General features: G+C 36.5%; 2 protein-coding genes across 5 annotated transcripts in view; one reads left to right on the forward strand and one right to left on the reverse strand.

Moving 5' to 3' along the window:
• LOC121872673 overlaps window positions 1–23,197 on the reverse strand; it is a 23,429-nt gene continuing 232 nt past the window's right edge. Inside the window, exons 1-7 of one of the 4 annotated variants that reach the window (XM_042375643.1) lie at window positions 22,533–23,119; window positions 15,763–15,882; window positions 10,184–10,289; window positions 9,131–9,230; window positions 2,224–2,352; window positions 1,756–1,993; window positions 1–1,425 (exon numbers count right to left, since the gene is read on the reverse strand). In XM_042375643.1, the coding sequence (XP_042231577.1) occupies window positions 1,062–1,425; window positions 1,756–1,993; window positions 2,224–2,352; window positions 9,131–9,230; window positions 10,184–10,289; window positions 15,763–15,872 (1,047 nt within the window). In that variant the 5' untranslated portion in view covers window positions 15,873–15,882; window positions 22,533–23,119 and the 3' untranslated portion in view covers window positions 1–1,061. Of the gene's footprint in view, window positions 1,426–1,755; window positions 1,994–2,223; window positions 2,353–9,130; window positions 9,231–10,183; window positions 10,290–15,762; window positions 15,883–22,532; window positions 23,191–23,197 lie in introns of those variants that run through there. The other 3 variants (XM_042375644.1, XM_042375646.1, XM_042375645.1) reach the window with 3 other exon arrangements.
• Window positions 22,970–23,197, forward strand: part of LOC121872674 (DNA oxidative demethylase ALKBH2-like) — a 15,887-nt gene continuing 15,659 nt past the window's right edge. Inside the window, exon 1 of the mRNA XM_042375648.1 lies at window positions 22,970–23,029. The gene's annotated coding sequence lies outside the window, so the exon portion shown is untranslated. The remainder of the gene's footprint in view (window positions 23,030–23,197) is intronic.

A 23,197-nucleotide genomic window follows, 5' to 3' on the forward strand; every position in this document is an offset into this window, starting at 1 on the left:
TCTAAGAATTTTATGTTGCTTCTCAGTACAAACTAAGATTACATAGGGTAGTACTTGTACAGTAAAACCTTGATTTGTTTGAACTTAATAAATATAATTTCTCTTAATGCTTCACATAGTTCAAACCAAAACCAAGAAATACTACAGTTTAACAAGGAAAAACTCAGAATAAATGTGAAAGGAAAAACTCAGAATAAATGTGAAAGAAACAACTGGGTCTTAACCAATATGGGGTTAATGTCAAAAGTAATGCAGTAATGCTAGGGTATGTGGCAGAATGATACGTGTTGAGTTACGGTGACGGAGTGAGGCTAGCAGTAGCAGTTGTGGTGAAACGACACGCAAGTTGTACCTACTGTATAAACGCTGCCCAAAGCAGTTCGCATATCTGTACACTGTTTTCTTTAAATAAAATTATGTTACCTAACATGTTGACAAGGCTGTAGGAAATTATAATAAATAGAAGACTTACTGTATGATTGCTATTCATGGAATTGAGTTTAATATGTATGGTACAGTACAGTAATATGTGAAGTTCAATAATGCTCATCTACCAATTCAGTGTTTATTTTTTCATAAAGTTAAATTTTTGGGGGGAAAGTGATAAGTCTTGAAGGCCCAGGGACATTACTCCTTTTTCCTATAAGAAGTGAAATTTCATGTGCAGGAATTACAATTGAATGGAAGAAAAGTAAAATATCCTTATTATCTTTCATCAATGACACCTTAAACCTTTATCAGTTTATAAAAATGGGAAAAATATAAAATGGTTAAACAAAAACAAAAGAGTTGTGTTACACCCCCCTAGTGTTATGTTCCAAAACCCACAACAAAGAATTTGGGTAAAGTGACAGCAAAACTTCGAGGTTCAAGACTGATTGGGGAACCTTACCAAAATTCATCATCATGGGTTTCAGAACATGAGGCATGTTGAGTATAATGCAACTTTTTTCTTTGACTGTACCCGTTGAAAAATACTGTAAATTGAAAATCTTATAAGCAACATACATAGTTGGAAATTACAAAAAGGAGCAAATAAACTCCAGTATACAGCTCAGGTGTCATCTCCTTAGTCTCTTCCTTTTCTTCTTAGAGATTTGAGGAAATATTTCATCATCGCTGCTACTTAAATAACATATATCCCTCTTTCTGAAAAATCTGAGAACTTTTTCATGGGAGCAAATTCTGTCTGGATTACTATTGTCACAATGGCACTTGCGATTTCTAGTAACACGTCTGGGAGATACCACTAACTTTGATTTTTCAAAAGGGTTTGCAAGTCGAATAACTTTTGGCACTTGGAATTTATTTCTATGTTGTCTCTGCTGTGATTGAATGCGAGTATAAGGTGTTTTCCTGTGATCTTCAGAAAACCAAGGGTAGCGCAATGTACAGTCTTTCATTAGTCCAGGTGGAAGCTGTGACCTGGATGAGATACAGGAATTTACATTTATAGCATACATGAAAATCAGTGTTATGCTCTTGTTCCCTATTCACACAACAATAATATATTTCATGGTTGGTTATAATCAGAAGCAATATTTATATCTAATATTCCTGTAGGGTAGACTCTTGATTTGATACACAAGAAAAGACCCTGTGAAATGAGATTTGATTACAAATCTAAATTTTCTTCTCCAGATGAGTGCACAGAACAAATAAATATTGACACTGAGTCCTTTTTATAGCACCTTTGATTGACACCATTTGTTTTTATGTAGCTAATGCTTAAAAAGTTATTTACATAATACTTACAAATCCATAGGCACCATGCCACACCACTGTAAAGAAGAATCCTTAGGTTTTTTGGCCATAGTTCTTCCTGAGTGGACAGATCGAACTTTGCAACGACCAATGATATAGGACACAAGAGATAGTAACTGAAGTGAAGGCTCAGATACATGCGCAGATACAAGCCTCAGTGCACACTGTCGAGCCACACCCACCACAGGATAAAAACTGGTATCACGTGATAGATTTGTATACTGAAATCCTGGAATATAAAATAAAATTCCATAGTACAGTATCTATAAAAAAAAAAAAAAAGTTAATTTTATCATCTAAATACCATTGACAATTTTCAATAAATATGCAGGAGAATGATGACATTTCAAAGTGCACATATCTATGCATATACGGGTACTGCTTTCCATAAAAAAATCCAGGAGTTTGAAAATTCAAAACTGCTACATTGTCTAACACTAAACCGAATACAGTACATACCAATGATTTTGTTGTTGAGAGCAAACATAAGTGTTCCCTGGATGAGATCAAGGTGGACTGTCACAAAGTTTTTTGGAAAGAGGCGATAATCTTCATGGACAATGGCAACGTTATTGTGGCACAATGATCCTGAACAGAAAACAAAAACATGAATGCAAATGAAATCTGCTCCAGAACAAATAATCTGGTGTAAAGTACAACCAAACTTTAATGGATTTTTTTTTTAATTAAAATGGCAATATATATAGCCAGTGAGAAACTAGGAAGCCACAAGGAAATTTCCCAACAATGAAGGCAGTTCCTGGTAATGTAGGAATAAACATTCAAGTGATATGGACATGATATTTGAAAAATAAAACAGTAAATACAAGCATGGGAAGACACTAGTGAAGGAACAGTTGCAATAAGAACTAACAATCTACAATGATGGAGGGGCCATGTAACAAGTACATAACTGCAGTGATATTAGAAAGGTCCCACAGTTTCTCCATGGTAAGCATGGCACTCTGACAGTTTAACTCAGGATGTGTTCCATCGTTAACCTAGTCTGGCTTGCCATGGAATTCTTGGACTTTGTATGCCTGTGCAAACTTGCTGTATCCATGGAACTGCAATGGTTGAGCAACCTGGTGCAAGCCATGTGATGAGCAGTTCACATGGGCAGGCTGTCTTGAAAAGGCCTTGAATGAATACAGGATGATTTCTCTCTGCAGGAAGTGGTTGTACTCTTACACAAAAAGCACCTTCTCTCAATTTAAAGACTTGAAAAGAGGCCCCCTTAATTTCGTCCTTAATCCAAACAATCAATATGGCTTTCATCTTTTTCATTCTTGATCCTTCCTGAAAACTATTCTTCTTTGTACAGTACCATTAAGCAAGCTGGCTGCAACAAAAGCTCTAATTTTCTCCACTGATTCTTCATTCCCATATATACTTGTCTATAATTTTACCTCGTTTATAGGTCAACCCTGATTTTTTGACCAAGAAATCATTAATTTATGATATGCCTCGTTTATAGGTCAACCCAAGTTTTTGAGGGTAATGGAACAGCAAAACCTTCACTAATAACACTCTACGTCCTATAAACTGAGGCTCGCCGTGCCTGAAACACCGAGCGCCGAAGGCAAATTGTTTACCATTATTACGACACTTTACACTGAAACGCGGGTAGTTTCAGCAAAAATATTGTATATTTCCATTGAGGTATTTATTCAAGTCAATTAGGAGGAAATATTATTGTAATACAAAAGTTTTTTTTAACTGAAAACCATTCGAAAAACGATTACGGTAACATCTTTTGAATAACGAAAGAAAGCAAGTCGATTGTTTTCGTCATGGTTTTATCCCACTTTCCACTGTAATACATACGTCATTTCAGCAAAAATATTATATTTCCGTGAATGTATTATATCAAGCACAGTATGAATAGAATATCATTATAATATAACAGTACTTTAACCGAAAACTATTAAAAAAACGAGTAACATCTCTTGAACATCGGAAGGTTAGATAAAGTCTTTTGTTTTCGTCCTGTATTTTATCTTATTTTACATTGAAATACATCACGTTTCAGCAAAACTACTATTTATTTCTGAGAATATATTCATTCAGGCGCAGTTTAGGTAAAATATAATTGTGATGTAACAGTTTTTTAACAGAAAACGATTAGAAAAACACGTGTACCGTGATACTCAACAGCTGGTGGTGCGTCGTACCATAACACCAGAAGCAACTGGCCAGTGTCACAAGTATATACAGTACAGTCATCCCTTGGTAATCGCGCCTAATTGGGACCCCGCCGATAACGAAAGTACAGAATCTATGGGATTTATTCTAATTGGTTCAAGCACCCAAAACCCAACCCCAAGTTTCCCATTTTACGACCATTTAGACCCACTAAATACATATATAATGTTAAGGTAAATATCATAAACACACATAGGCATGGCTAGGTTTAGTACAAAGTGATGAAAAGGGTACGCTTAATACTGTAGTCCACAAAACATGTAGCTATGCTTTTTTAATTTGGTCACCCGTCATACGAGTCCGTTTTCTTTCACATCAGAACGCCTGAGTCCTCCGTTTTCTCTCTTAATCTTAGAGTGCACCAGAAACTTTACTATTTTTAGTTATGCCACAGAATTTGAAATTGCAACCCCAATTGCAACTGGGGTTGCAATTGTTGAGGCAACTAGATATGTCTGATTGCAGCAAATGTGTTATTGTCAATTTGTAGGTGAAAGATTTTATCTTCAATAGATGTAGGTTAACATTTCACCTGTAGGCAAATGCTTAAAAAAAAGCCTAAGTAAGGAAGCATATTCCTTTAACACATAATACCTGACCAGTATGGGGAGGATCATCGTGTCTCTGTCAGGGGGTTGTGGAGTGGTGGTCCAGCAGGCATCACGTTTTTTGGGGGGGAGGGGGGGGGGGAGCACGGACGTATATGCGATCGGACGTTAACCGGCGCATGACTGTATATTTTTTTATATTTAATATTGATTTTCTACAATTTTAAGACCTTTTCTTTTATTTAAGTACAGTACACTCGCCAACAAAAGTCCTGTCGCCTCACCTGCCTCTTAATGAGCCTAGAGATTCAGAGACTTCACAAGTCTCTCAATCTCTGGGTTCAGTAAGAGGTAGAAGCAACAAGACTTTTGTTGGCGAGTGTAATCGCTCATCGGAGCAATTGTGGTTCTGCTGGACAATAAGACCCTTGTTGTTGACGCGATGAGTATAATTCGGTCAAAACCTGTTGAATACATTTCACATATAACAACTGCTGATACATCAAGACACACAGTTTGAATAATATGATCAATATACAGTACATTAATACACTTATTAAAGTTATTTAGAGTTCTCAGAGGATTCATCAATTCACAATCACACTCACGTTTTCGGGTCTAGGGTTAGACCAACTAGAACAAATATAATGTCCTGCAGGAAGATGTTGCCTTTACAGTAGAAGGCGATAGTCTATCCCTCAGGTGGTCACACAGCTGCTACCAGCTCCGTCTTGCTTAGTAAGCTATTCTGAGTTGTAAACAGTCTCTTCACTTAACATGTGGCTGGCACGCACAGCTGTGCGGGGCGATAACACTCCCCCTGTTGGGCTTCGCTCAAAACCACAGCCTACCATTAGATTCACTCTCTTCAACAGGCAGAGTCTCGTCGCTGAGCATATTAACACTGAGTCCTTTGTCTTCACTTTAACACTTCGCACCAGGCCATCTTTGCTTGGTAGAGCCTCCAGTACTCTCCCTAGCATCCACTGACTCCTGGGGAGGGGTTGTCCAGAGATGATCACGATATCCCCAGTGTGGAGATTGCACCGAGTTTTGAAGAATTTTTGTCACCGATGTAGTGTTAGGAGATATTCCTTACCCACCTCTTCCAAAATTGGTCCGCGATGAATTGGGCACGCTTCTATCTTCGTCGGTAGGGGTTCATCCGTAGTATGTGAAGCAGCATTAGCGCTTCTAGATCCTTTGAATCGTCAGACACTGGGGTGATGGGCCTTCCATTGATGATCTCTTCTACGGCGCAGAACAAAGTGTTGAGTTGTTCATCGTCTAGTGTCTGGGTGCACACCATTCCCTGGAAGACCTTCCTTACATTGCAGACTTGTCGCTCCCACACCCTGCCCATATGAGAAGCTGTCAGGGATTGAACTGCCATTCTATCTGTTTCTGTAGGAGGGCATTCCTGACCTTGTCACTGTTGTTCCAGCTGCTCACCACCTCTCGTAGCTTTCGGCTAGCTCCAATCATGTTGGTTCCCCTGTCAGACCGAATACGCTTGGGAAGTCCCCTGCGGGAGGTAAATCTTGTCAGGGCGTTGACGAACGAGTCGGTGTCCAGTGAGGTGAGGACTTCTAGGTATATGGCTCTGGTGGTCAGACAGGTGAACAAGCATCCCCATCTCATCGCCCGGGCTCGGCCTTGTTTAACTACAAAAGGGCCGAAGCAATCAATTCCAGTGTAGGTGAACGGCCGACCTCCTGGGCGCACTCAATCTTCTGGCAGGTCGGCTTGGTGTTGATGGGTAGACCTCCAGTTGCTCCTCCGACAAGTCACACACGTCCGTATTGTGCGGTCGAGTAATTTGTGGCACTTAGGTATCCAGTACGTTTCACGTATTGCGGCAAGAGTGTGTTCTCATCTTGAGTGTCACACTAGCATGACCACATAATCAATGTAGGGACTCATTGCACAACTGATGTCACAAACACTACTGCGGCGCCCTTACTTACACACCGTTACTTAGCTGTCACAACTTTCTTTTCTGACACAGCTCCTCTTCCTACCGCTCCATACGATGACGTGATCCTCAGCAGCTCCCACGATGGTCCTATCCCACGCTTTGACTGTAATCGCTCATAGGAGCAATTGTGGTTGTGCAGGACAATGAGACCCTTGTCGTTGACGCGATGAGTATAATTCGGTCAAAACCTATTGAATACATTTCACATATAACAACTGCTGATACAACAAGACACACAGTTTGAATAATACAATCAATATACAGCATATAACCTGTGAAATATAACTCACATGTAACAACTGCTGATACATCAGGACACACAGATTGAATAATATGATCAATATAAAGTACATAAATACACTTATTAAAGTTATTTAGAGTTCTCAGAGGATTCAACAGTTCACAATCACACTCACGTTTTCGGGTCTAGGGTTAGACCAACTAGAACAAATAGAATGTCCTGCAGGAAGATGTTGACTGACGAGAATCAAGATGTTGCCTCTGCAGTAGAAGGTGATAGTCTACCCCTCAGGTGGTCACACAGCTGCTACCAGCCCCATCTTGCTTAGTAAGCTATTCTGAGTTGTAAACCGTCTCTTCACTTAACATGTGGCCAGCACACACAGTTGTGCGTGGTGATAACAGCGAGTGTACGTCTCCAGAGAAAATGTTGAATACCCATGTACTGTATTCCTACTATGTTACTTTTTTCCATAAATCACTTTACTTGCAGATTACTTTTATGTGACATGTTGCTTAAAAGGTGCAGGGAAAAGGAAAAGATATACCAGTTTGTTCTGAAGAGGAGAGAGTGGAAATTGAAGGAACAGAATGTAAGAGAAGCCTTTTATGCTGACTTTAGAAGAGTGGAATCAGCTAGTAACTGTGTGAGCGGTAGTGTAGTGAGATGCTGGGCCAAAATAAAGAATGTTCTGTTAAGGAAGGTCCCAGCCGGACTTGCAGTAACATGGTAGTGGAACAATGAAGTGGTCAGTGATACTGCAGAAAAGAAGACTGTATAAGGCTTGGGAATTAGGTCCTAACAACAAGGAGTATCTGATGGTCAACCACAGGGCCAGAAGAGGGATCTATAAGACAAAGAAGTGTGAACTGGATGCATTTGTGGCTATGGTGATCTTCGACTCATTTGGGAAAAATTCGGGATGAAAGTCGGAAAAACTGGGGATTCTGTATTTCAAGTGCGCTTCATTGCAATACTGTAATGTGGCCTAGAAATAAAGAAAATACCCTGCACTGTACAGTATTTTAGAGTAATAATAAAGTAAATAATACAGCAATAAATAAATGTAACATTTAAATTGTGAGATGAGCTGATAATACATATACAGCTCCTCCCAGACTTACGACCAACTCGACTTACGACCACCCGCACTTAAGACCCGCCTCAGTCGTACTAAAATTTTGTCAAATTACGTATTTTCGGGTCCCAACGTCAGTACACAGACAAAATTTTTGTTTGTAATTCACATTAAAATGGCTGGCAAGCTTAAAAATATGAGTTTTGTGGTGCTGAGAAGAAAAATAGACACCCATTTTAGATTTTCTATGTATTATTTAAGCATTTTCGACTTACGACCTGGATTTGGGTCCCTAACCCCGTCGTAAGTCGGGGAGGAACTGTATTCCAAAAGTGTAATGGTTACACTGGTAAATAAAGTAAAAACCCACATTAGAGAAACAAAAGACAAAATCTTGGAGCTGGTATACTTGGACCCTCTTCAGTCAACTAACAGAACAGAGCAAGAGAGAAAGACATAGAACAAAGGAATCAGGTCACATGACCTGTTTATCTCCTGAGTTGAGGTAGGATGGAGATTAGGGATAATCTTCTTGATGACAGTATTCAGAATCAGGTCCAGGGTCCACTGATATTATTTCTCGTTTTTTCCTAGTTTAGTGATAATTTCATTTAGCGATCAGTTTTTCAGGTACGCATCCCAATCACTAAATGAGGGATACTGTATCTGTATTTCCCTTACTATTATGTTTATTATTGGCTTATCACTGCATACTTAAAACATTGTTATTATAATTTTTTTTTTTAATTTTGTGGCATTTTAAGACATTCCAAAGATTTTGTATTTTTTTAAGAGGAACATATGTCAGCTTTGAGAATGGAAGTCTGAGGGAAAATTTGCTTAAATTTACAAACAAACTTACTTATAAGATGAATTGGTTAAAATATGTATCTACGATAATTAATTTAAAAATAAACTACCCTAAACATCCATACTCTACTTAAAAAATCAAGAGAACTTTTGCATAAGGAAATACAAACACAAAAACACTAAACTACATGGCACCTTCTTCCTGCTGAAGAAGGTGTACTATACTAATGAAGATGACAGAAGAATAGATGTTACAATGGGGCTTGAATAATGATCTTTCAAACAGTAACCACTAATTTAAGTTAGTTCCTAATACAATTTATGCTTAAAAACATACGGCTACCCCAACCTAAAATAAAGAATTCTTGTAGTAAGTAAGTACTGTATAGTATTCAGATGTTGGTTATTACAAGAAATGCTTCACCAAGATTCTACTCCCCACCATGTTCGAAGAAGGGTAAAAAAGTTAATAAATTATCAAGAACCCATATTTAGGGTGTTCTCACCTCCACAGGAAAGAGCCCAGGAGTTTTCATCTAAACCTATTCGGCATTTGGGATTCCAGCTTTCAGTAAAATCTGCAATTTCTGTTGCTACTCCCACCATCTGTGAATATACAGAGATAATGATTCAAGTACAGTACTGTGTGTTGGAAATGAATGATTTGCCAATTAAAGGTAAAACAAAATATATATATGCATAGACTGTTCAAATAAGCATTGTGATACACCAGAAAATACCTACAAATAATCTGTGAAATACTCTTATGGAAAAGATAATGATATAATAGATAGTACATTATCCAAGTGTCAAATAAATACAGAGTGTAGTTTATAGTTTTGTACAGTATAATGTATGCACCACATGTTGTTAAGGGAACAAACGATGAAAACAAAACTTGGCTGCATAAAGCATTATATACGACATCAACAGTAAAACTTCTGACCCCTAGACACGTTGAGTACAGTAATTCTCTACCCCAACTCCATCAGGCAATCATCACTGTCAAATGCACTGATCATGACTTCACTTCCATTTTTAATTTTTCTCTATCAGGTGATTCCAGTGATTTTTTTCATTCATTTTGCAGGGAAACCTCAATATTTGAGTATATGCTATACTTTTCTCTTTTTCTCACTTCATATGATTCTCTAATTTTGTCTAGTGCTCTTTTGATTTTTTCTTGAAGGTCGTCACTTTTGGAAATACAGTATGACTCTCCCCCCTCCCCATTTTTTCTGCTAAGAGATTTACAGAACTTAAGAGGGTCCCAAAATTGAGGCTTGAGCACACAGTATATCTGAAATGCACAATATACTGACATCCTGGTACAGTTCCTGGTGCACATGTCCTGGATGGATGGACATATGAACAAGGGTAAACTTTTACAGTATGTTCCTGCTTTGCAATGAGTAAATAATACTTTACATATGAGTGTGACTACAGTACTTGTATACTGTAAATCAGAAATGTCTGTGTACAAAACTGTGTGTAAAATTTGGTCTGATCTATTAATCAAAATACAGTACTATACTTTACATGCATTACAGGTAACTTACCACTTCAGCATTCCATATATGCTCTATGTAGATCGTCCAGCAGTGATACTTATTTTGCAGGAGAGGTTGATTACCCTTAACAACCACCATTGATTCCTGGTCAGTTCTGAAAATACATAATGATATTATATACTGTTTTACCAGTGGCGAATCCTCTGAGCATGCTAGGCATGCGGCTCATGCTCACTGCTCAGAGCTTTTTGTTTGTTTATTCATCTTAAATAATAAATTTACATTTATACTCTAAAATGCAGCCTAGCGCTTAGTAACAGCACTGTGTAAGGGAGAGAGGCCGGGGCTAGCTCCTCTCCCAAGCGCATTGGTAGGTGCTGTTTCACCTCGATGAAAGCCTGCGCGTGCAGCTCGCTGACGCCACAGTCATACCACGGTGAAAGGCAGATATGATGCGCCAGGCCGTGGAGCATCAGTGTTGCTCCATCCACGAGTCCGTGTGGGTCGTGCGTGTTGATTACATTCTTCAGCTCGTGTGTGTTGTGGTGCTTCTGCTACCCGAGTGTTATAGACTTATAGTGTTATAAATATTCTACTTGCGATGGAAACTGTGGTAGAAGAGGAAACTTGTTTAGTTAAGGAACTGCTGGAAAAGCCGTTTTCGAGAAGAAACATTTCAGAGAAAATTGAAATCGTAGGAAAACGTAGATCATGTCCACGAATTCCAGGACTTACCGGTACAAAGAAGCATACAGATAAAAACAAAGAATATGTTAGGCATTTTAATATCACGCAGTGCGAAAGCACGCATTGATTGACTGACTCAAATAAGTTAAACAAACTCTTCTGCTGGCCGTGTTTGCTCTTTTCAACTGATCACAGTGTACCTGTATGGTCAAAAACTGGTTTTGATAATTTGAATACTTTGTCATTGGCTATTTCTAGGCATGATAAATCTTTTAGTCACATAAACTGTTTTCTGCAACTTAATAGTTTCGGAAGAACGATAATTGATCATCAGCTTCATGAACAACAACGAGTCAGTGACCAAATGCACAATGAAAAAGTTAAGAAAAATCGGGAAATCCTGAAAAGACTGATTGATGCTGTATGCTTTCTAGCAAAGCAAAAACTTCCTCATCGAGGCCATAACGAATCAGATATGTCTATAAATAAATGGAATTACTTAGAGTTACTTGTACTGATTAGCCATTACGATCCGGTTAGAAATTCATTTGAAAGAATCAACTATTTTCCGAGGTACATCTTCCGCCATTCAAAATGATTTGATTGCTGCAATCAGCTACTTAATCATGAAGCAAATAAAAGAAGATATTGAGAAAACTGATTTTGTGTCACAGATTTTGGATGAGACGTGATATAATCAATAAGTCACAGCTCTTCTGTTTTTCGTTTTGTTGACCAAAACTGTCAAGTTCAAGAAAGATTTCTTCGTTTTACAGACGTGAGTGCTGATTGTTCGTCAGCAGGCTTACTGGAGCATGTTAAACATCTGCTGAGCGACTTTAACTGTGGGGGAAAACTTGTTGCTCAGACATACGACGGCGCTGCTGTTATGGCTGGTCAACAAAACGGTTTAATTAAGAAGGTACAGGAACTGCACCCATGTGCTATATTTGTGCACTGTTACAGCCATTTGCTAAATCTGACGCTTCAGCAATCAGCAAAAAAATCACAAAATGTAGAAATTTTTTCTGACACTTTCATGTCTAGCAGCATTTTTCTTAAAGTATTCAAAGAGAACATTTGCCCTTCAAGCTTTTTTTGAGAAACAACTACCCAGAGTAGTGCCTACAAGATGGAATTTTTCTTTTAGATTGGTCAACACTGTGAAAGAATATTATGACCAATTGACCTCATTTTTCCATCACATACTTGATCAATCTGCAGAGTGGAACGATCACTGTGTTTTAAAGGGCCAAGGATTTTTGTCTTTCCTCCAGAAATTCCAGACTGGCTTCCAGTTGAATGTTTTTTCCTCGGTGTTTTCTTTCACGGATGTTCTTTTTTACATTCTTCAAACAAAAGGAATGGACATTGCCTACTGCTTAAAAAAGGTTGAAGAGCTGATTGGAAAAATTTAAGAAAATTCGTGAAGACGACTTCGACAGGATTTTTCAGGAAAGTGTTCCAGGAAGAAATGATGAAAACCCAAATAAAAGACCCAGAAGAAGTGAGCAGTTAGAAGAAGCAGGCTGCAGAGGTCTGTTCAATGAAATCTTGTCTAACATTTTAGTTCAACTAAGAGATAGGTTTCAGACAGTAACACAGCTCGAATTCTTTTCTTTGCTGAACAGCAACTTTTTTTAAAAACATTGTAAAGCAGTTTCCTGACAGTGCAGGGAAAAGTTTGGAGAAGCAGTATGGATCTTTCTTTGATATTGAAAGGCTGAAAAATGAGTTAAGTGTTCTTTACGTTTCCCCAGAGTTCAAAGGTAAGCCTGTTTTCGATTTGATGAAAATCATGCATGAAACTAAACTCTATCTGGGAATGCCTGAAGTGTATAAACTTGCGAAGTTCATTGTCACTATACCTGCTACAAGTGCAACTGCAGAAAGGACATTTTCTGCTTTAAAAAAGATCAAGACCTATTGCAGAAGCACACAAGGGCAGGAAAGACTGTCATCCTTAGCGTTGATGTCAACTGAAAAAACTGCTTGGGCACTTGAAAATGAAGCATACATTTTATGATGAAGTGACTGAAAAATCTATTGAAAAAAATAGGAGGATGGAGTTCGTTTATAAGTGAAAACCTGAAAGGGAAAGAAAAGGGGAGAAGAAACCAAGGAGAAGGAGAAAGCTAAGACTTTTGTACACTTTTATATACTGTACTAAAATACAATTAAATTGTTTTTTAATTTATTTCACTTTTTCAAGCAATTTTCCTTTGCCTTTTTTGGCTATTTTAAATTTAAATGAGAGAATAGGTAGCAGGCTAAGTTAATAATACATGGCATGCACAGGCCTACTTGAAAGCTTTTATTGTCATAGTATCTCAAAATAGTATTTAACGTTAAACCACCTAGGTACAGCAGCCCCCTCCCCCTCCCCGCTCTAAAAAATAGAGAGCATGCTCAAGATCTTAGGTCAGGATTCGCCACTGGTATATACTCCTTATATGAATTTCAGATTTCCTTTGTGCTATGTGAGCTCTCAAATATCAAGTCAAAACCTTCAGGTCCTAAAAACTTCTGTTAGTTAACACATCTCCTGGGCATTTAAAGGACAGTATATAAGGTACAGGTGTATTTAAATAAATAATATGCAGTATACAGAAGAAGAGTGTAAGACTCCTGGTGGGACTGGGAGCAAATGTATACTATAAACCCAATGGAAGTGCTTTCAGCAAAATTTCTCCATTAATGAATTTTGACCAGCTCAGGTACAGTACAGCTGTTACATTGTATAACATAGAGTATTTAGTTTCATGATTGGGCTTTTTATACTCACTTTTTATATTATCTGGAAGGGTAATGAGAAATAAGTGGACCAAAATGGGATATACAGCTCTTCCCTGACTTACGACCTTGCCTCAGTCGTACCAAAATTTGGTCAAATTATGTATTTTCGAGTCCCAAAGTCAGTACACAGACAAAATTTTCATTTGTAATTCACTTTAAAATGGCTGGCAAGCTTAAAAGTGAGTGTTTTGTGGTGCTGAGAAGAAAAAGAGACACCCATTTTAGATTTTCTATGTATTACTGTATTTAAGCATTTCCGACTTACGACCTGGATGTCGGTCCCTAACCCCATCGTAAGTCAGGGAGGAGCTGTAGTATATCCATCCTAGATCTGTTTGTATTGAGGGTAGACTCACCACAAACTGAGAAATGATGAGACAGATAGCAAAGTCTGGAAATTTTTTATTTTATTTTTTTTTGAACGGGTAATAGCCCATACGGGCACAGGTCACCGACCCAAATCGGGGCCTGGGAGGCGAAAATGTAATATGTAGTAATAATAGTAGTAATAATAATAATTATTCATAGTAAATAAAATTTATAATAAAAATTATAAAATTAAAAATATAATAATAAAATACTACTATTATTAATAATAATAATAACAATAATAATAATAATAATAACAATAATAATAATAATAATAATAATAATAATAAAGAAATACAAAAATGAAAAAAAAATCAAAAGTGAAAAACAATATATTTATGTATGTTGTGTTGTCAATAGTAAGAGAAACAATTGAGACCCTGCAATTGCGTGTAAATGAGGCAGAAAGTCAGATCAGCAACCTGGGACTTGGTCACAATTTTCGTGATGCCATATGGCAGCAGGGTCTACCATTACACATCACATTAAGTTTCCAATATCTTCCCAGGTGGTAGTACCTCCCTGATTGGGAGCTGCCTGCTGCCTAATACAGTACAGTATACTGACCAAAAAGAGAAGAATGGGATATGGAGAAAACAAGTAGACTAGAACTCAATAGGTGGGTACATCTGTGATCAATATTATAAATTTACATAACAGGAAGAACTACACATCTACAAGGAAAGCTGGAAAGAGTATACCTTGTGTTTTGCTGTACATTATTTTGGCATAATCTGAACATAAAATACATGTACAGTATCTGATAAATTATGTGTCAGGATAGGTTCGATGACTTCCGAAATGCTACATGCAACTCGTGATGTCCTGGGAGGGTTGGTATGCATGTGTCTATGGCATAATAATCCTTCTACATTTGGTAACAGAACATCATATTAATTATGCCGAAATAAGCACACATTACATTACAGTGAGTTCTGCTATAACGCATGTTTTGACAACATGAATTGGCTCGAACGCAATTTATGAATAGAGGAACGATATTTGTATAACGCGAACGCTTGTTTGCTGTAACGCGATTTTTGCTTACTATTTCTCCAATTTTGTGGTATTAACTGTGAATACGGTAAAGAAGAATATCTCCAAGAAGCATTCTGGTGATCGCATTCCCGGTGATGATCGTAAAAGAAAGGCTATAACCCTTGAAGAGAAGCTCGATGTTATTAACCTCAAAATCACCCTTCTCCCCCATCAAGTTATATTCATATTTTTTCAAGGTAAAGTGTTACATTTACTGTATGATTTCATTATTAGATATGAATGTAACATTTATTTAAACTGCTACCCTTTGTGTTAGGCTAACTACTAATTTTTTTCGATTTCGATTAGTAATCTGCACCTAATCCTATTTTCTCCATAAGCCCTGTTATTTCTATTACGCGAATTTCTATAACACGATGTTTTACAAGAACACAACTATCGTGTTATAGCAGAACTAACTGTACTTACCTTATGTTAAATTATGCACAGGTAAGAAAGTATATGCATGCTCCAATAAATATCATCTGTGGTCTCCTAATATTTCACATAGTGTGGACAGATACTTTTCTGAGATACAGTAATGTACAATACATGTATTCTAAGTACAGTACAGTACTACTGTATTTTTAACTTACCACACTAGCTATTAAAAACACTAAACTATCAATAGAAAAGAACTTGTATAATCATATAAGTTGAATTTATGAACTGAGAATTCTTTTTCAAATACTTTATGAAATAAATAAGGTCCCAGGCATGTTTTGTGTATAGTTTACCTTCCACCAAATGCTAATATTTCCTGGAAACTGTCCATATGAATAAAGTTGAGGTAGTCATATGCAGGCGATGGGTCCCATTTCCATGCCAGCTTCTCCACCTCATACATTTTGTACTGTCTGGAAAGTTGGAAATTTTGCAAAATTATATTCCGAAAAACTGAAGGTAGGTTTTCTACTTTTGAATCGTATAACAACACATGTTAAAAAAATAATGTACAGGGAAGCCTCCGTTAACGATGGTTCTACTAATGATGATTCATATTTAAGACCCTAGTTAATTTAGGACCCAATTCAATTTACACCGTTATTTTCTTCGCATTTACGACAAAAATATAATAAAAATAAAATAAATTACATGTTCACATAAATAATAACCAAATCCCGATATGTATTACATAAAAAAATTAAAATAAAATAAAAAACACGCCTTGCGCATGGAGGCTGCCGGGCTTGTGAATGGTAACGCCAGCATCACTAGTATAAACAGTCACAGTTTGGCAGCCCCTTTGTTTTCATGCATCTGAACAGGAAAAGGAGAAAAACTTTCTCAGGTTTCTCACGGCTTTTTTGCGTCCCTATTCAACATGAACAAGAGAGCAAGTGATGGTAGTGTTGGTTCAAAAGCTAAAAGAAAGTGTATCAGCTTAGCTGAGAAACTAGATGCGTTAAACAATATGAAAAAGGTGAGAGGTCTGTGGATATTATATGGAGCACGCAATAAACATATTTTCTAAGGGGATCCATTAACAGAACAAAGCCTTAAAATTAACAGGGACGTGAAAAACTCACATGAACTCCACATAAAGATGTATAATGAGAAAAGAAAGCAGCTGTGCAAGGTTCTTTAGACAGCTTTATTGGAAGGCCTAAACCATCAACTTCAGCTACACCATCAAATTCAGCCTCATAAGCAGCTTCAGCAACAACTTCAGGTTCAATAACAGTTTCAGCAACAGCTATGACATCTTTATGAAAAGCTACAGCTTCAGCCAGAGTTGAACCTGATGACTTTGTCATCTGAGTAAAAACTCGCACAATATTCATTGGCTGTCCTTATATTTTAGACTTTACCCCCATTGGCGAGTAGAATTTTTGTTTTACATTAGTAAGTCTTATTTAAAACATACATGAACGGTAATAAGTGGTGCTTTCATTTTCTTATGGAGAAAAATGACGATGTTTTAACATATACACACTTACACATGTTGGCGCTCCCAATCCATTTCGTTTTTTCTTTACCATTCTTTTTTTTTTAATGGGGATTAGCCCACCCGGACACAAGTCACTGACCCACATCGGGGCCTGGGGGGCGAAAATGTAATAATAATAATAATAATAATAATAATAATAATAATAATAATAATAATAATAATATTAATAATAATAATAATAATAATAATAATAATAATAACAATAACAATAATAATAATAATAATAACAATAATAATAATAATAATAATAATAATAATAATAATAATAATAATAAAAATAAATAATAGTCATAATAATTCATAATAAATAAAATTTATGATAAAACAAACAAAAATTAAATAATAAAATAATGATGATAATAATACAGTAACTGTAGTAATAATAATAATAATAATAATAAAGAATTATAAATACAAAAATGAAAAAAAAGATCAAAAGTGAGAAACGATATATGTATGTTGTGTTGTCAATGGTAAGAGAAACAATTGAGACCCTGCAATTGCGTGTAAATGAAGCAGAAAGTCAGATCAGCAACCTGGGACTTGGTCACAATTATCGTGATGCCATATGGCAGCAGGGTCTACCATTAGACAACACATTATGCTTCCAATATCTTCCCAGGCAGTAGTACCTCCCTGTTTGGTAGCTGCCGTCTAGCTACGTCTATTGTTCCATTTATTAACATTAAATAACATTTCTTAAAACATACATATTCATTTTTTTTACATAAATTTTACTACAGCTACAACCAGGGTCTTATTTTCTTCAGTTTCATATGTAGAACTATCATCACTGATGTATACACAACGAAAACAATGCCGTCTCGTCTTTTCTTGTGTGTTTTAATATTCTACGTATTATTAATGAATTGTATTGCTCATTTTCCATATACGTATAAACATTAATTCAATCAAATAGATATTAAGTACTGTAAAAAACAATATGCACCTTTTGTACATAAAGTATTCTTAATAAGATAAATGATGCGGTTTCCTTGAGAGTGGACGTATACATAGGCATTCCGCTATCACTCTTTTTTTTCTTTAACATCAGTGGTTACTTTTTCTGTACATTAAATGACATTAATTAAAACATACATATGTATTTTTTTTACAATAATTTTACTACAGCAACAACTGGGGTCTTATTTTCTTGTTTCAGATGGATAACCGACATTATGGGTGTAAACACCGCCAACAACAATGGCGTCCCATCTCCTCTTGTGTGACCATATTATTACTGATTTATATTGTGTACTGTTCATTCATAAACAGTATTTAAAGAATAAAGTTTGCATTTTTAAATAATTTTATTGTTTAGGAGGAAAAGAGGGTAAAGAGCCACACAAAAGCAACGAAAAGGTCACACTAGGGAACGCATCTCATTATTATTGCTTTATTTTAATGGTAATTAATGATTCACGTTACAATGATTCACCTTACACTGCAATCTTAGAGGACACATTACCATCGTTAGTCGAGGCTTTACTGTACTGTACTCAACCCTGGTTCCAGACGAGGTCAACCCTTGGATTTTTATAAAATGAGTCGCTATTTTCCATGGAATTAAAATCTTTCAAAACAAAGAGTTCAATACTGTACCATATTCCAATAGAACAGAAGGAGCACAACATTATTTCTATAATGTAAGACGATACAGTTGTTTTTGAAGATACAGCAGCCTCAGTTATTTTCATGAAATAGGTATCGAGAACATTCACAAAATAAAATATCAATATAAAAATACAGTACAGGTTGGACCTCGCTAATCCAGGAAGCTTGGGACCAGAACGGTTCCGGATTAGCGAAAATTCCAAACCATCGAAGCAGAGGTTAAAAAAGGCAAAATAATGCAGAAAATGTACTCTTACTGTCTAATTTCTTCAGTATAGACATCTTTTCTAAAATAGTTAATGTTACTTGCTTATGTTTTGCTGCATTACAACCAATTCCACTGTTTGCTAGTCTCTTAGGAGGCACAATTAGGGGCAAATTATAAGTATTTAAAGGTAAAATAGTGGCAACAGCCACTAGAAGTGAACTATGACACTTTCCCGAACCATCAGGTCCCAGATTAGCAGGGTCCAACCTGTACTGCACATGCATTTCAATACAAAATACTGAACTGTATTGGATTAGGGACCGGAGGCCCCCCCAAATTCACCAAAGCTTAAAAGGATTATTTACTTACTAATGACAACCAAGAAATGCATACTGTACAGTATAGTGTTCTGGTACACCATGGAAAAATAAAGAGAACCGTATAGCACCTGTACTGTGTATATACTGTATATCTGAAGGTTAAGCACATTAACCAGTAACTTGAGTTAATTTCTCTTGGTACATTTTGAGGAGCCAAAGGTACAGTTCCCCAGAAATGTATCATTAGATTTTCTGTCGCTACAATTTGAAACGCTAGATGAAATGCTTTGATATGATCCCCAGTGCAACATCTTAAGTTGGTACGCCTGCACATCATATCAGCAACAGCTAGAGATGGAGGTAGGATTGGGGGTGGGAGTCATCCATGTATGGCATACAGTACAAGTTACTTCAATATAACAAGAAATTCATTAAACTATACAGTATTAATGTTTGTATTATGCTGGGTAGAAGCAAGGCATTTGTAAACAAGCCACTGAATGATAATTACAATAACACTGAAATATAGATTGAATGGAAGTGTTTCAGAACATCGTAACTGAGACAGACCTCAAACCGGACATTTCACCATTAGTACGTCATTGTACTAACGGAGTTTTAATCAAACTGATTTTAACAATATGCCAACTCATGTTGTTCACGATATGTCTGACTTATGAAGAGTGACTAAGCAAATAGCACTTGATATTAGAGTGAACAGCTACAGCAATACCAGTATGCAATATATCAATCTACACAGGATGTGCCATGTTAGTGATATGTAAATTGCATAGGTTTAATTAACACCGAAATAAGGTTTCAAATTAAGGGACTTGCAAGCAACAGAACCCCCACCACCTATAGTAAGACATTTGTGGTTGTAAGTTTTAGTATGGCACCAGTTGTTTCATGGCGCCTAACCCATTGTGATACTGTGGGTTCGCTCACCCAGTTCACCCTACTGTCTCAGCGTTACACATACCTTCGTTGTGAAGGCCAATAATAGCACCTCTCACATCTTGCAATGTCTCCCTGAAAATTCCTCGCTCCAATCGATGTAAGATCCCACTGATGACTGGCATGGCATTGGTATCAATTTATGACATCCACTCTGAGTCATGTAATATATGATCTGAAGCCTCAGAGGATTCACGTCAATCGAAAACACATACATATACTGTACGTACAGGCATACCCATTCATGCTCAAAGGTCGCAGATGTAGAACCACCAACCATTCAGAAACAGGTTGTGTAACGTTGCTCGGAAAACCTCGAATCATAAACTAAGCATACACACCGAAAAGCATACACCCGAAGCATTCATTCAAGTACAGGTAGTCTAATAATGTAGCAAAAAAGTCAATGATTGAATTTCAAGCTGGTAAAAATCATCACACACAACAGATACAGCACTAGGATATGCTTCTTCATGTATGTGAAGAAAATAATGAACTAAATACATCTACTAAAGCTGTGGAAAAATTGGTTAATATATAGGACCAACCCGCCAGGGCTGCATAGCGCCGATGGGGCCGTATCATCTCTCGTCCAGAAAATACCTCAAATTTCAGGTTAGGGTCATCTCGTACCCAAGAAAACTTGTACCCAACTCACGAGATAAGTCGTACCCAAGATTACTTACACCCAATTTAAGAGATAATCCATACCTATTAGTATATATACCATGCATTTTAGCTTTATCTATGATTACAAAAGATTATGCAAATCTTGTTGGAAAGTGAAGTGAAATAGGGAAATGTAATGCAGGCTTTAAATGGTTGCAACTCATTACGTACGGGTAAGTACATGTACTGTATGTTAGTATTCTGTCACACAAACCTTGCACTACAAGTACATATACACACTAAGTGGTTTATAATAACTTCCTTGCAATATACAGATTTCAGGCTTATAGATTTGGCAGTTTCAATTTATAAACTGGGCAATGTAAACATTTAAAATGGTCCTAAGTCAACGAAATATAAACATGCATAAAAACAGATTGATTTTCCAGCTCCAGCTTTTTGTAAACAAATCAGTTAGTATACAGTATATAATTCAGGGCTCCTCTCTGATAATTCTTCTGGTATAACGAACTTGTTCAACCGAGTGGGTGACATCGTCAGGAATTTCTTCTGACATGTCAACGTCAAGAATGAAATACAGTAGTAATAAGGGTATAAAAGAACGAAGAGTGAGAATATTGGCCAAAACATATACAATTACAGTGGAGTATGCTATAACGAATGTAATTGGTTCTAGAACCTTGTTCGTTATAGCATTCGTTCATTATAGGATTAATCCGTTCCAGGCCCCCAAATACAACCACTTAACACTGAAAAATATAATATAAAATTGTAAAAATTGTAAAAAAGTGCATAAATATGCATCTAAACCCCTGAAACAAAGAATATCATTAATACTTGTAATAAAAAAAAATAAATTAGAAAAAAAAAAATTAAATAATGTTCGTTGTAGGAGTTTCGTTCGTTATAGCATTCTCAATTTTATAGGTAAAACCGTTCGTTATAGGAATATTCGTAGTAGGATCCGTTCGTTACAGCATACCCCACTGTAGTTATGTTATTGTATATTAATGATACTCGGGATAAATTTGTTTAAAATGTCACGACCACGGAAACAAGACCAGTATGAGTAACATAACTTCATTATGTGTCACCCAATATTCGGGCTAGTCATATATTAAAATCGGTAAAGGTGTAGATAACGGGTCCGACTAATTACCCAAATGTAGCCGCAATGAAGTCAAATAATGGTCCTACCTGAATAAATCAGACTGCCAATCACTTCTCGACTAGTATTTGGTGTCACGAAGTCACAAAAAATTGGTAAACTTAATTTAATCTGAGTTAATAGATCGAGTGCATGTACCTAACCTAACACAACTCAGATTAAATTAAGTTTACCAATTTTTTGTGACATTATAACACCAAATAATAATCGAGAAGTGATTCACAGCCCGATTTACACTTGTAAGACCATCATTTGACTTCATTGTGACTACATTTGGGTAATTACTCGCTCCCTCGGTACAAGCACGCGATCTATTAACTCGGTTTAAATTAAGTTTACCAATTTTTTGTGACTTTGTGACACCAAATACTAGTCGAGAAGTGATTGGCAGTCTGATTTATTCATGTAGGACCATTATTTGACTTCATTGCGACTAAATTTGGGTAATTAGTCGGACCGGTAGATAACGGCTACCACCAGAAGGAATTGTCTGAATTGGTAGAAAAATTTTCTACACACTAATATCATGATATTAAACACAAAAATGAAAACGACAATGCATAGAACCTGACCTAACATATCTATAGGTTGGTTATGTTAGGTCAGGTTCTATTAGGTTCTATGAATTATCGTGTTAATTTATGTGTTAAACAACTTACCTTAATATTGAGGTTGATATACATCAACAAAGGCAAGGATGAATTCGTGGAAGAGTTCACCATCACTTATAGGAAACGACTCTTGAAGAGGGATTCAGTGAGGTAAACAACAAAAATGGCGCCGGGAGGAGAATTGTGAAGCGGGATAGAGTTCAGTAAATAAACAAATAAAAAATACTAAACATCATAATATAAAGTTGTCGTTTCTTTTAATATACTTAAAATCACCAACACAATAAGTACGGCAAAAATAAAGAATATCAACAAATAACTTGTGGTTGTAGCCGTTATCTGTACCTTTACATTAAAATCAACCTTGTCCACGTTTTCATTGTGGAACTATATACATATAATATATATACTGTATATCTGTATATATGTGTGAATATATATTGGTACAAACTCTCGTAATTGGGTACGAGTTGACATGTTCTGATGGGTACGAGTTGCTTGGGTATGAGTTGTCCAGCATCCCCCAAATTTCACCTTTATCATAAGTAAGTTCTTTCTGTTTAATATCCCGAGAAGTTAGGTAAGGTTAGGTTAGGTTAGGTAAGGTTAGGTAGGTTTGTTTGGTTTGGTTGGTTAGGTCTGTTCTTCATACCCACAAATGTTAAGCATCGTTTATTTTCTAAAATGTAAATTTCTAACATAATTCCACAAAC

The sequence above is a fragment of the Homarus americanus genome, unplaced genomic scaffold, assembly GCF_018991925.1.
Source record: "Homarus americanus isolate GMGI-L3 unplaced genomic scaffold, GMGI_Hamer_2.0 scaffold39155, whole genome shotgun sequence".
Classification (NCBI taxonomy): domain Eukaryota; kingdom Metazoa; phylum Arthropoda; class Malacostraca; order Decapoda; family Nephropidae; genus Homarus; species Homarus americanus.